Source organism: Fundulus heteroclitus, chromosome 8 (assembly GCF_011125445.2).
Source record: "Fundulus heteroclitus isolate FHET01 chromosome 8, MU-UCD_Fhet_4.1, whole genome shotgun sequence".
NCBI classification, from domain to species: Eukaryota; Metazoa; Chordata; class Actinopteri; order Cyprinodontiformes; family Fundulidae; genus Fundulus; species Fundulus heteroclitus.
In genome coordinates this window covers 7,144,638-7,158,635 of record NC_046368.1, presented here as the reverse complement: position 1 = coordinate 7,158,635, position 13,998 = coordinate 7,144,638, and the positions used below count along the sequence as shown (strand labels likewise).

The following is a 13,998-nucleotide window of genomic DNA, read 5'->3' as shown; positions in this document are numbered from 1 at the left end:
ATAAGAATTTTTTTCTTGAAATGAGAGTATTTGTCCTTGATTTGAGCAAGTAAGTAAGATTATCTGCCAATGGAATAAGATTTTCGCACTTAAAATAGGAGCAACTCATCTCCATCATCTTATTTCAAGTGCAGTATAGCTAATTATCTTATTTTAGGGGTAAAAAATCCTCACTCTATTGACAAATAATCTTCTTTACCTGCTCACATCAAGGGCAAATACATTCATTTCAAGAAGATTTTACTTATTTTTAGTTCTCTTTTTGCAGTGTGGTTGTTTCTTTTTCATGGTATGTTGCTGAGGACACATACTTCAAAAAGCCTTTTTAAACATCGAACAGGCATGTGGGAAAAAAAATGAATGGTTGTGAGCCGAATGTGTTGTCGTGTAATGCATTTGTTTGTTGCACCGAACAAATGTTTGTCGTTAATTAAACTTCCTCGTTTTCTTTCTGTTTTAGGAGTCACAGGACTTGTTTCCATAGATGAGAAAAATGCCAGAAACATAGACATGGACATGTGGACGATGACCAACCCAGAGACAGGAGAGTTTGGGGTAAGCCAATGTTTAAAGGTTCTAACAGATATTTTAGCAGCCGTGTGTGTTTCTCCTGCGTGTAAAAGCAAGACGCTGTGGCAAGGCAGATTTATTAGTAAAGCACATTTCAGTACAAAGATAGCGCAAAGTGCTTTACATGATTAAAATATAGGAAAATAAAACAGAATAAAAGCAAGTTGGAATAAAATGTAGAAGCAAAATAGAACATGGAAAAATATAAACTAAAAGCAAACATTAAAAACAGTTGGACTACAAAGTTGAACTAATGATGTTTCAGTCGAAGGTAAACAAATTTGTTTTTAACCTTAATTTAAAGGACTTTTCCAGTTTTCTGAAAGTTTGTTCCAGATCAGTGGAGCATAGGAACTAAATGCTGCTTCTCCATGTCTGGTTCTGGTTCTGGTTCTGCAGAGCAGGCTGGAGCCAGAAGACCTGAGTGGTCTGGAGGGTTGATGCCCTGATAACAAGTCTGTGATGGATTTAGGTGCTAATTCAGGGATTTATAGACTAACAGAAGGATTTTAAAGTCTATTCTCTGAGATCCAGGGAGCCATGGAAGGACTTCAGAACCGGGTCCATGTTCTCTACATTCTTAGTCTTAGTGAGGACTTCAGAACCGGGTCCATGTTCTCTACGTTCTTAGTCTTAGTGGAAGGACTTCAGAACCAGGTCCATGTTCTCTACGTTCTTAGTCTTAGTGAGGACTTCAGAACCGGGTCCATGTTCTCTACGTTCTTAGTCTTAGTGGAAGGACTTCAGAACCGGGTCCATGTTCTCTACGTTCTTAGTCTTAGTGGAAGGACTTCAGAACCGGGACCATGTTCTCTACGTTCTTAGTCTTAGTGAGGACTTCAGAACCGGGTCCATGTTCTCTACGTTCTTAGTCTTAGTGAGGACTTCAGAACCGGGTCCATGTTCTCTACGTTCTTAGTCTTAGTGGAAGGACTTCAGAACCGGGACCATGTTCTCTACGTTCTTAGTCTTAGTGGAAGGACTTCAGAACCGGGTCCATGTTCTCTACGTTCTTAGTCTTAGTGGAAGGACTTCAGAACCGGGACCATGTTCTCTACGTTCTTAGTCTTAGTGAGGACTTCAGAACCGGGTCCATGTTCTCTACGTTCTTAGTCTTAGTGAGGACTTCAGAACCGGGTCCATGTTCTCTACGTTCTTAGTCTTAGTGAGGACTTCAGAACCGGGTCCATGTTCTTTACGTTCTTAGTCTTAGTGAGGACTTCAGAACCGGGTCCATGTTCTCTACGTTCTTAGTCTTAGTGAGGACTTCAGAACCAGGTCCATGTTCTCTACGTTCTTAGTCTTAGTGAGGACTTCAGAACCGGGTCCATGTTCTCTACGTTCTTAGTCTTAGTGGAAGGACTTCAGAACCGGGTCCATGTGCTCTACGTTCTTAGTCTTAGTGAGGACTTCAGAACCGGGTCCATGTTCTCTACGTTCTTAGTCTTAGTGAGGACTTCAGAACCGGGTCCATGTTCTCTACGTTCTTAGTCTTAGTGGAAGGACTTCAGAACCGGGTCCATGTTCTCTACGTTCTTAGTCTTAGTGAGGACTTCAGAACCGGGTCCATGTTCTCTACGTTCTTAGTCTTAGTGAGGACTTCAGAACCGGGTCCATGTTCTCTACGTTCTTAGTCTTAGTGAGGACTTCAGAACCGGGTCCATGTTCTCTACGTTCTTAGTCTTAGTGGAAGGACTTCAGAACCGGGTCCATGTTCTCTACGTTCTTAGTCTTAGTGAGGACTTCAGAACCGGGTCCATGTTCTCTACGTTCTTAGTCTTAGTGGAAGGACTTCAGAACCAGGTCCATGTTCTCTACGTTCTTAGTCTTAGTGAGGACTTCAGAACCGGGTCCATGTTCTCTACGTTCTTAGTCTTAGTGGAAGGACTTCAGAACCGGGTCCATGTTCTCTACGTTCTTAGTCTTAGTGGAAGAACTTCAGAACCGGGACCATGTTCTCTACGTTCTTAGTCTTAGTGAGGACTTCAGAACCGGGTCCATGTTCTCTACGTTCTTAGTCTTAGTGAGGACTTCAGAACCGGGTCCATGTTCTCTACGTTCTTAGTCTTAGTGGAAGGACTTCAGAACCGGGTCCATGTTCTCTACGTTCTTAGTCTTAGTGGAAGGACTTCAGAACCGGGACCATGTTCTCTACGTTCTTAGTCTTAGTGAGGACTTCAGAACCGGGTCCATGTTCTCTACGTTCTTAGTCTTAGTGAGGACTTCAGAACCGGGTCCATGTTCTCTACGTTCTTAGTCTTAGTGAGGACTTCAGAACCGGGTCCATGTTCTCTACGTTCTTAGTCTTAGTGAGGACTTCAGAACCGGGTCCATGTTCTCTACGTTCTTAGTCTTAGTGAGGACTTCAGAACCAGGTCCATGTTCTCTACGTTCTTAGTCTTAGTGAGGACTTCAGAACCGGGTCCATGTTCTCTACGTTCTTAGTCTTAGTGGAAGGACTTCAGAACCGGGTCCATGTGCTCTACGTTCTTAGTCTTAGTGAGGACTTCAGAACCGGGTCCATGTTCTCTACGTTCTTAGTCTTAGTGAGGACTTCAGAACCGGGTCCATGTTCTCTACGTTCTTAGTCTTAGTGGAAGGACTTCAGAACCGGGTCCATGTTCTCTACGTTCTTAGTCTTAGTGAGGACTTCAGAACCGGGTCCATGTTCTCTACGTTCTTAGTCTTAGTGAGGACTTCAGAACCGGGTCCATGTTCTCTACGTTCTTAGTCTTAGTGAGGACTTCAGAACCGGGTCCATGTTCTCTACGTTCTTAGTCTTAGTGGAAGGACTTCAGAACCGGGTCCATGTTCTCTACGTTCTTAGTCTTAGTGAGGACTTCTGAACCGGGTCCATGTTCTCTACGTTCTTAGTCTTAGTGAGGACTTCAGAACCGGGTCCATGTTCTCTACGTTCTTAGTCTTAGTGAGGACTATAGAACCGGGTCCATGTTCTCTACGTTCTTAGTCTTAGTGGAAGGACTTCAGAACCGGGTCCATGTTCTCTACGTTCTTAGTCTTAGTAAGGACGCGGGCAGCAGGTTCTGGATCAGCTGCAGCGTTCTGATCCACTTTTCAGGCAGACCTGTGAAAACACCGTTGCAGTGATCAGTTCTACTAAAGATAAACATGGATTAGTTTTTCCAGATCCTGCTGAGACATCAGTCCTTTAATCCTGGAAATGTTCTCCAGGTTCTAGAAGGTCCACTTTGTAATTGTCTTTAGATGCTGTGGCGGATGTTCTGCTGTTTCGTTGTCCTCTTTAAGATCCAATTTGGGCCGAGAGTCATATGACTCTAAAATTATCTAGTATACAGAGGAGTTTATGATCAACCCAGTGACCGTAAAACAAGCCCCAGTCATTATTCTTCCACCGCCGTGCTTCGGGTCATGGTGATGAAGATGATGATGATGATGGCTTGATTTATCTGTGTTTTTCCTAGGCATGACAAGTCGATCCCCGAAACATTGCTGGCTGTTGTTTCTATACTTCTGAAAGTAGTTTGGCATTGCTTAACCAACATATACAACAAATAGGAATCAAACTCTAAATAAAAGCAGAATAAAACATTAAAAGCATCAAATTATTGACTCTGAAAGACATCAGTTTCTTTACACTGCAAAAACGAAACTAAAAATAAGTCATATTTTCTTGAACTTTAGTGTACTTGTCCTTGATTTGAGCATGCAAATAAGATGAATTGCCAATGGATTAAGATTTTTGCCCTTAAAATAGGAACAATTCATCTCCATCATCTTATTTCAAGTGAAGTATATCTAATTAGCTTATTTTAGGGGTCAAAATACTCATTCCATTGGCAGATAATCTTATTTACCTGCTCAAATCAAGGACAAATGCATTCAAAAAAAAAAAAATCTAAATTATTTTTATTTCCATTTTTGCAGTTTATAAAGTACAGCCTTGGAGCTAATACAGTCAGCCGATAAGTCTCAGTCGAGTCACCATCAGTGGAGAAAGTTTGATGGTTCCTGAAGTCGATAATAATTTCTGTTGTTGTTTAATTCAGAATTAGTTTAGATGTTTTGGACCGTTTAATGAATAAGTCCCGGACGGCCCCGCGCTCTTCCTCTTTGACGGCTGGTATGAGGTGTTTGTTCTGGTATTCTGCATTTTTCTCCACATTTTGTCCTGTGAATTATGGCCAAACGTCTCTCCTTTGGTCTCATCTGCTCAGAGGATATTTTTCCATCAGTCCTGTGGTTCATTCAGATGCAGCTTTGAAAAAACTGAGTCTAGTCGTCACGCTCTTTTTTTACAGAGAAGACGAGAAGATTTTCCTCCAACCTTTCAGAATGAGTGAGAGTTGGATTTCTTTTCAGGTGGTGCTCTGATGAACCTTCACGTCTTAGAGTGTTGCACCCAATCTCAGCATTTGTTTGGATGTTGTTCGCAGATACTCTGATGATTTATAATGAAATTTGTAAGATTTAATAGTTTCAAGACTGAAACGGAGATATAAAACTTTTTACGGCAAAGTCACAGAAGTTGTTGAAGTCGTTAAATTAGTGACCATTTATTACAATCTGTTTTATTTTAAGTCGACAGCAACTGCTGAATTCTTTCACTTTTCTAGGAACTGCAAGTTTTTTCCAAAGAAAGTGAAGCAGCCTCTTGAGAATGGAGTTACATATATATATATATATGTGATAGATTGACACAAAGTAACAGTATTTCTTTGGACCATAAGGCGCATTAAATATTCTTACTAAGTGTGTAATATGACTTATCAACGTCCACATAACATAAGGCCAAAATAAACGTAACTTTTATGTTGAATTAACTTACTAGGTTTATTGTTGCTAGCGCGTACTCCAGGCTGCCTTACATGAATGCACTTCTAGTTTAGACATTACAGTCAGGCAGTCTGGTAGACAGCTCAGGGGTCCTATCAGGTAGTGACACAGTGTACCGTAATGCTCCTAATATCCATTGAGCGTAGCGGCTTCGTTGCTAACCAAAGTTGTACTTACACATTATAACAGATTTTTGAGCGCATTGTTCCGCATAAAATCAGCCAGTAAACACAACGGTGATCATATATAAGAGGCACCATAAATTTTTGAGTAAATGTAAGGATTTTAAATGCACATTATAGTCTGGAACATACGGTACATACAAATTAGAGGAATTTGACACAATAGTTTCAACATTACAACAAAATCTAAAAAGCTTACCATAGATCTAGACTCAGTAGAACCACCTTTCCACATCTAGAGACTGAAATTTGTCCAAAACAAACAAACTCTCTCTCTCTATCTATCTATATCTATCTATATATATATATATATCTATATATATATATCTATATATTTACACTAATCCTAACTTTGGAAAAGTTGCTTTTAACTTTCAGATCTTGTGTGTTGGCGCAGGTCGTGGCTTATTTCAACGGAAGCAACAAAGAGATCGTTTGGTCCCAGACGGAGAGGATCCACTGGCCCAGCGGTGGACCCCCCCTGGACAATCCTCCCTGTGTGTTTTCCACTGACGACCCCTCCTGCAATGATGGTACGGTGGAACAGACGGCTGGTCCAGCTTTTCATAAAGAACCATTAAACCCGGGCTATTGAACAAGCCTCTAAAGGGAAATCTTCTCTGAGGCTGGCTAATTTGAAAATACATGCAAAGCTCTGACTTTTAATGATTTTTTTTTTTTTACCAGTTCTGTGGTACAAAACTGAATTCTATGAGACTAATGTGGTTTAAAATGTCTTTAAAACATGGCTTTCAGCTGTGTTTTGGTTGTTTTTTTTCAGTCCATATGTCTGTATGTTTAGAACATAAAAACAACATATTATTAACTTAAATATGTAATCAAGTCTTAACATTTAGTCGGTTTAAGTGGCTTCATTGATTCATTGTGTTTGAGAACAGACTTGTAAAATTACCTGTCTGCTGTGTAACTAATAGAAAAACGGGCTTTAATTACTTCATATTTCATGATTTAAATGTTTCTAGCTCTAAATCATATTTGGCTGTCAAGGCGTTTACACTTCCATGAATCCTTTATCTACCGTACAGATTTCCTGTGTTGTTGTTTTTTTGGTTAAACTGAATTGTTTAAAAGTCAAATTCAACTTGAAATAAAACTAAAATCAGTTTATTTAATGATTTTATTAATCAAAGCTATCCAAACCAACATGGCGCTTTGTTAAAAGCCCTCACTGTCAAACGAAGAATTATCCAGTTAAGCATATTTCTGGTTTCTCGCTGCCACCAGCTGATTACTTCCTGACCTGCGGGTCTTTAGACTTCAATTAAACAGAACCTGTTTGACTACATGAAGTAGTTGATCTGAAAAAATAACACATCATGATCCGATCTAAAGAAATTAGACAAGTTCACGATCAACTTTGCTTTCTCGGCTGTTCGTTGACGTCTATGTGTTTTGAAAAGCCTACAGAGCATTTTTTTAAGCCATTGGAACCCCAGTTAACTACAGGGGAACGGCCGTTATCCACAAACCAAAAACCAGAATTACTCCAAGAGGGCCTGAACTGCTCATCCATGAGGTAAAAGTGCAGAACCTAGAAGAACATCCAATGCTCTGCAGAACATAAAGGTCACTTCTGCCAAAAACATCCAAGACTTATGGGAAAATGTTCTGTGGGCTGATAAGAAGGAGTTGGTCTCATTAGGCCTGCTGTGAAACTAAAACAGCATTTTGGAAAATAAACCTGATACTGACTGTCTAACACGGTGGTGGTAGTGTGATGGTCTGGGCTCGCCGTAACTGGTAGAACTTTGAATTCTGCAGCAGGACAAAGAGCCACAGCACACCAGCAAGTCTGCCTCCGAATGGCAGGAAGAAAAGAAGTGGCCTAGTCAAAGCCTGGAGTTAAATCTGACTGAGAAGCCGTGAGATTAAGCCTTAAAGACACGTAATTAAAACAATTTTGCAAGGCGGAGCGGGCCAAAAACCTAAATTTAAGATAAGAGATAAGATAAGATAGGCTTTATTAATCTCACAGTGGAGAAATCCACTTGTCACACATCGGCTTAATAAACAAAGAAGGTGCTAAAAGGAGGAAAAGGTGCATAATGTATATGGAGTGTATATAAAAATAAAATAAAAATACAAAGGACATAAAGCAGAGATTTAGGATGACTTATGTACATTCAGGTGACTTACACTCACCGGCCACTTTATTAGGTACACCTGTCCAACTGCTCGTTAACACTTAATTTCTAAGCAGCCAATCACATGGCGGCAACTCAGTGCATTTAGGCATGTAGACATGGTCAAGAGAATCTCCTGCAGTTCAAACTGAGCATCAGTATGGGGAAGAAAGGTGATTTGAGTGACTTTGAACGTGGCATGATTGTTGGTGCAAGATGGGCTGGTCTGAGTATTTCAGAAACTGCTAATCTACTGGGATTTTCACCCACAACCATCTCTAGGGTTTACAGAGAATGGTCCGAAAAAGAAAAAAACATCCAGTGAGCGGCAGTTCTGTGGGCGGAAATGCCTTGTTGATGCCAGAGGTCAGAGGAGAATGGCCAGACTGGTTCGAGCTGATAGAAAGGCAACAGTGACTCAAATAACCTCCCGTTACAACCAAGGTGGGCAGAAGAGCATCTCTGAACGCACAGTACGTCGAACTTTGAGGCAGATGGGCTACAGCAGCAGAAGACCACATCGGGTGCCACTCCTTTAAGCTAAGAACAGGAAACTGAGGCTACAATTTGCACAAGCTCATCGAAAATTGGACAATAGAAGATTGGAAAAATGTTGCCTGGTCTGATGAGTCTCGATTTCTGCTGCGACAGTCGGATGGTAGGGTCAGAATTTGGCGTCTACAACATGAAAGCATGGATCCATCCTGCCTTGTATCAACGGTTCAGGCTGGTGGTGGTGGTGTCATGGTGTGGGGAATATTTTCTTTTGGGCCCCTTGGTACCAATTGAGCATCGTTGCAACGCCACAGCCTACCTGAGTATTGTTGCTGACCATGTCCATCCCTTTATGACCACAATGTACCCAACCCATGATGGCTACTTTCAGCAGGATAATGCGCCATGTCATAAAGCTGGAATCATCTCACACTGGTTTCTCGAACATGACAATGAGTTCGCTGTACTCAAATGGCCTCCACAGTCACCAGATCTCAATCCAATAGAGCATCTTCGGGATGTGGTGGAACGGGAGATTCGCATCATGGATGTGCAGCCGACAAATCTGCGGCAACTGTGTGATGCCATCATGTCAATATGGACCAAACTCCCTGAGGAATGCTTCCAGCACCTTGTTGAATCTATGCCACGAAGAATTGAGGCAGTTCTGAAGGCAAAAGGGGGTCCAACCCGTTACTAGCATGGGGTACCTAATAAAGTGGCCGGTGAGTGTGTATACAAATGGATTGACGTTGTACATTAAGGCGGAACCAGGTAAAGAACAACAGTGAGGTAGACGTAGTAAATTTGTTGGTTTGGAGAGTTTTTTCCCCACTGATGCAAAACCTGTGCAGCAAAGAGTGAAAACAGAAGAAATCTACGAGGGGGTGAATATTTTACGTTGTTTGCTCATCATAGAGGATTAGTTACTAAGTCAGTGACTAGATGAAATGTTTTTAACTGATGGAGAGGAAAGAAGCAGAAAACGGGCACATGTCACAACCAATATCTTCATTTTTACTAAAATTACCACCATCTCAATATTATTTGAACTCAGACTCAGTGTTAAGCACCGTCTTCACGGCACAGAGAGGATTTTTTTTTTTTTCTGTAAAACCACTGAACGTTCAGTCCTCAACCCCAGCAGCATGTTTCAGATTGTCACATACCGTACAGACAGTAAAACCATATATATGAGTGAAAATTCTCCCTTTTATTGCTTTTCCTCCCACAGTGTGAACCCCATCTAAATTCTGCACATATTTAACTCGCAACAAAACTGCGGATAATAACCTTAAATCCACAGTCAGTTTCGGCATTGGCAGTAAATTAAAACGGCGATTTCCTGCAATTACGGCGGTGATTTACTGCGGGGCTTGATTAGGGTGTTAAATGCACACCAGGGATGTCAGAGATGTGCAGCTGTGGTGTTTGCTGGTTCCACAGCTGGGATTTTTCACGGCCACGTGTATTTTTTTTTATCCCCTCCGAGTTCTAAGAAACCGTCATCTGTTGCACATGTGAGACTGAGATCCGTTTTACCCTGCTCTCGCTTCCAGGTCAGCTCCCGGTTCTGGGCATCGTTGCTGTGGGTTCCGGATTGGCGCTCATCATTTTCGGAATCTCCAGTTTTCTCATTTACAGGTGAGTTTGGTGGCACTGTTGCTCCCTGTCTACTTAATCCATTTTGATTTAAAATAATTGATTAATAAACGTTTTGGGTTTGATCTATACGCTGACCTGGCATTTATACAGTGCAGCAGCAGCAGCTTAGCGGGTGACGGCGCTAAAAGCAGTGATGAGCTGCAGCGTGAGCTCATAGAAGCTGCCACTCTCACCTAGCCACCATTAGTGTGTTTTAAAAGCTAATTTTCTTTCCCCTGGGGTTAAAAAAAAACACCTTCTTGTTAGAAAAAACTACGGAGCCCGGGAGAGCTCACTTTACACTGCAAAAACAGAAGTAAAAGTAAGTGAAATTTTCTTGAAATCATTGTAATTTTCCTTGATTAGAGCAGGTAAATAAGACTATTTGCCAATGGAATAAGATTTTTGCACTTAAAATAGGAACAATTCATCTCTATCGTCTTATTTCAAGTGCAGGATGTCTAATTATCTTATTTTAGACATGAATTGTTCCTATTTAAGTGCAAAAATCACATTCCATTGGCAAATAGTCTTATCTACCTGCTCAAATCAAGGAAAAATACACTAATTTCAAGAAACTTTTGCTTATTTTTAGTTCCCCTTTTGCAGTGTAAGTGATATTTTTTTTCAGGTCGTGATAATTTGTGAGCACATTTCCTTTAATTGAGCCCTCAAATTAATAAAGCGTGAGCACGTTTTCATTTAATTGAGCACTCAAATTAATAAAACTTATTCGAGCACACATTTTAATTATTCGTGGGTGCATTTTGGTAGATTGGGATCTCGAATATACTATAACGTGCTCATGTTTACATGTGTCAAGACAATATTGAGTGCACGTTTTACATATTGTGGCCACGTTTAAGTAGATCGTGCACACAATTTTCTATAACCATGTTCACTAAATTGTGCTCTCGTTTAATAAATTGTGCCCTCGTTTTACTATGCTTAGAATGAGTGCTCAATTTAGTAAAATGAGCTCACACACTGCAAAAACGGAACTGAAAATAAGTAATATTTTCTTAAAATTAGTGTATCTATCCTTGATTTGAGCAGCTAAATAAGATGATCTGCCAATGGAATAAGATTTTTGCACTTAAAATAGGAAGAACTGGTCTCTATCATCTTATTTCAGGTGCAGTTTATCTAACTATCTTATTTTAGGGGTCAAAATACTAATTCCACTGGCAGATAATCTTATTTACCTGCTCAAATCAAGGACAAAAACCCAAATTTTAAGAACATTTTACTTATTTTTAGGTCTGTTTTTGCAGTGCACTATAGTAAAACGAGAGCACAATGTAGTTGATTGTGCACACGATTTAGTAAAACGAGCGCAACATTTTGCGATGACCCCTCTAGGGCTCCGTAAAAAAAAATCGACTCTGAAACACTTATTGATTTCTACACTGAAACACTTCAGTGTTCACTTGATTTCTACCTTCTAAAGAAAAAAAAAGTGTGTAAAACGTCTTGAAATCTAATTTGGGATGTTATTATGAATGTATTGCACTGTGTTTTAAATTTAAAACAGACTTTTCAGCTTTGCTGTTGGTCAGATTTTAACATATAAACTGTTACAGAATATGTTGCATCATGCAAAAGAAAACCCCAGTCAATGGAAAGCTTATAATCTCTCTATTTTTTCACACAGCCTTTTGTAATATATATATTTACCTGCACATTTTTTACAACAATATTCAACAGTCGTTTATTTTATAGTCTTTTTCTTTCTTTATTGTGGTTGCTGGATCAATTATCAGTAGTCAGTATCTTCCTAGAAGGAAACATTCAGAAAAACAGAGAAAAATGGCTGCCGTGTTGGTGCTAGAGCCGCTTCCTAATTGGTTCTGTAAAATATGTTTTTTTTGCATATGGATTCAGGTTTATTACAAAATTCTTATTATTTATCCCAGTTTTCTCCCAAGAGATGCCCTAATATCACCCTATAACTCAAAATGTATCGTTTTTGATAAAGAAATATTTCTGAGATCGCTTCTTCAGCAAAGTCACTATTTTTCTGAACATTCAATTTACAACATACAAATGAATATATGTTACACACCCTATATAACACCAGGAACATTAATTTTTTGGCCTCACGCATCAATTACGATACAAAGAAAATTTGAAGTTCTGATGTTTATTTTTTTTTTTTAAGCCACCAAAAAGTTTTATTTTTTTTTATGTGAAGTTTCCTCTTAATACTCTGTATCGGGCTTTAAAGGGTTAATTTCTAAACAGTTTTAAACAGCAAGCGATGTTCTTGAACGCCTCTGCTGGTCTCTACGCTGTACCAGTAGTTGGAAAACAACTGAAATGGTGAGAGCAGGATTTATTAACACCACCTGGCCATATTAAAAAAGACAAATACTATTGAAAAGTTGTGTTGGAAATGTTTTTTTTATACATTTAGTGGACAATAATCAGCTGTGATTGCAGCTATAAGCGGCAGGTTTACCAGCTATAACTGTATTATAGCAAAAGAAAAATAAACTACAAGAAAAGACAATTTATTCTTGTTGAAACAATGTTTTCGCATATTTTTTTTTTTGTTTTATTTGTCAGATCAAAAGCAAAACTAAACTCCTGAGTTTTAAACATGGCGCTCACAATGTTCTGATTGGCTGCTGGTCCCCATCTGATGATGAAAGTGGCTCTCTCCTCTGGCCCTGCTGCGAACTAGTCGAACACAGAGGACTGGTGCTTAGTAAGCTCTGGCACCAGTTAAGCACCGGGAGCGGCTTGGTGGAAATTGCCCTTTTGTTGAAAATATTTTTTTGCTTCAGGGTTATAAAGAAAAAAATAAAATCCTGGTTAGAAGGGAAGGAAAAGGCCAGCTTTGTGTTATTCCTGGGGCCACAGTTGGCCCACGAGCCCCACGTTAGACACCATCCCTCCCCTTGTGAGCTGACCATATTCATCTATTGCAATGTATGAACTGATCTTATTACTAAACTCAACTATTTTACAAATCAGATTAAGAATATTAGAGATTATGACTGAATCAGATGGATTTTCCAAACTGTCAGATTCCTGTCTGGAGCAGGTTAGATACTAACTGCTCACCACTACTCCACTCAACCACATTTCAAAGGACGGAAATTGCGAATAAACTCTTTATGACGCGTATTAATAAAACTGCTTTGCTAAATCGATAGAAAGAATTTAAAAAAGCATAATAAAAGTGTTTAAACGTCCTACTTGAACAGACTGTTTATTTAGTCTCCTGCGCTTTAAATTTAGACATAATTGTGTCCTGAACGGTATGTGATTAGGTGTTTAACTCGTGATTGCCGCCCCCAAGCTATTCATTTTTATGTGTGTGTTTAGGGAGAAATAACAGCTTGCTGCTTGTCTAATGGTTTTAACTTTCTGCTCGACATTCAGCTGTAAAAACAAACAAAATTGTTTCAGTGTCCCGAGTGGCACGTTCTACATCTTTCTGTTGTAGCATTAAGCCTTATTTAATTACACCCAAAGTAAACCGTGCATGCTCCAAGTAATTAAACTACTGGAAGGAATTTTGAAGCCCTATTTAATGTCACGGTTAATATCTTTGAGTAAAGAAGGCAAATTCATGTTGTTTTTTTTTCTTCTTTTGTTGCTTTTCTCTGAGGTATCTTAGACGGCTAGCGTCACTCTGAGCTTATAAATGCTTTAAGATGAGCTGGTTTATGCATCGCTGCACAGCTAACAAATCACCGGTAATCTGATTACTTATCCAATACTGACCATTAACACAATCAAGTGTTAATCACCAGCCAATCAGAGTGGATTTTGATCAGAGGAGTGGAGGAGGAAAGATGGAGGAGCAGCTATCCACGCGAGGTAATTCCACTACACAGAAATCTGACTTCATTATGCCCCCCCCACCCCACACCTGAAAAATTAAATAACTAACATTTAATTAGATCCACAGAGGGTGTAACTCTCAGTAAATAAGCTTCTGCTTCTCTTTCTCCTTCCTTCAGCTCACAGTTCAGCAGGCGCTTCAAGGTTTCCAAACCAGGTAGCTAGTCTGCCTGGATTCCTGTCTGGTAAGTTTATTTTCTCACAGCTTTTTAAAAATATATCTGGGATCCTAGTATACAGTTTAAAAAAAAGTAAAAAAAAAGTATTTTTACTTTTACGTTTTTTGTCACTCT

At 39.7% G+C, this 13,998-nt stretch overlaps 1 protein-coding gene across 3 annotated transcripts in view; it reads left to right on the top strand.

The window, feature by feature from the left end:
• LOC105927407 (atrial natriuretic peptide receptor 2) overlaps positions 1-13,998 on the top strand; it is a 100,120-nt gene that overhangs the window by 35,582 nt on the left and 50,540 nt on the right. For all 3 annotated transcript variants that reach the window (XM_036140024.1, XM_036140023.1, XM_036140022.1), the window contains exons 5-7: positions 461-555; positions 5,965-6,100; positions 9,766-9,850. In XM_036140024.1, coding sequence (XP_035995917.1) covers positions 461-555; positions 5,965-6,100; positions 9,766-9,850 — 316 coding nt within the window. The remainder of the gene's footprint in view (positions 1-460; positions 556-5,964; positions 6,101-9,765; positions 9,851-13,998) is intronic.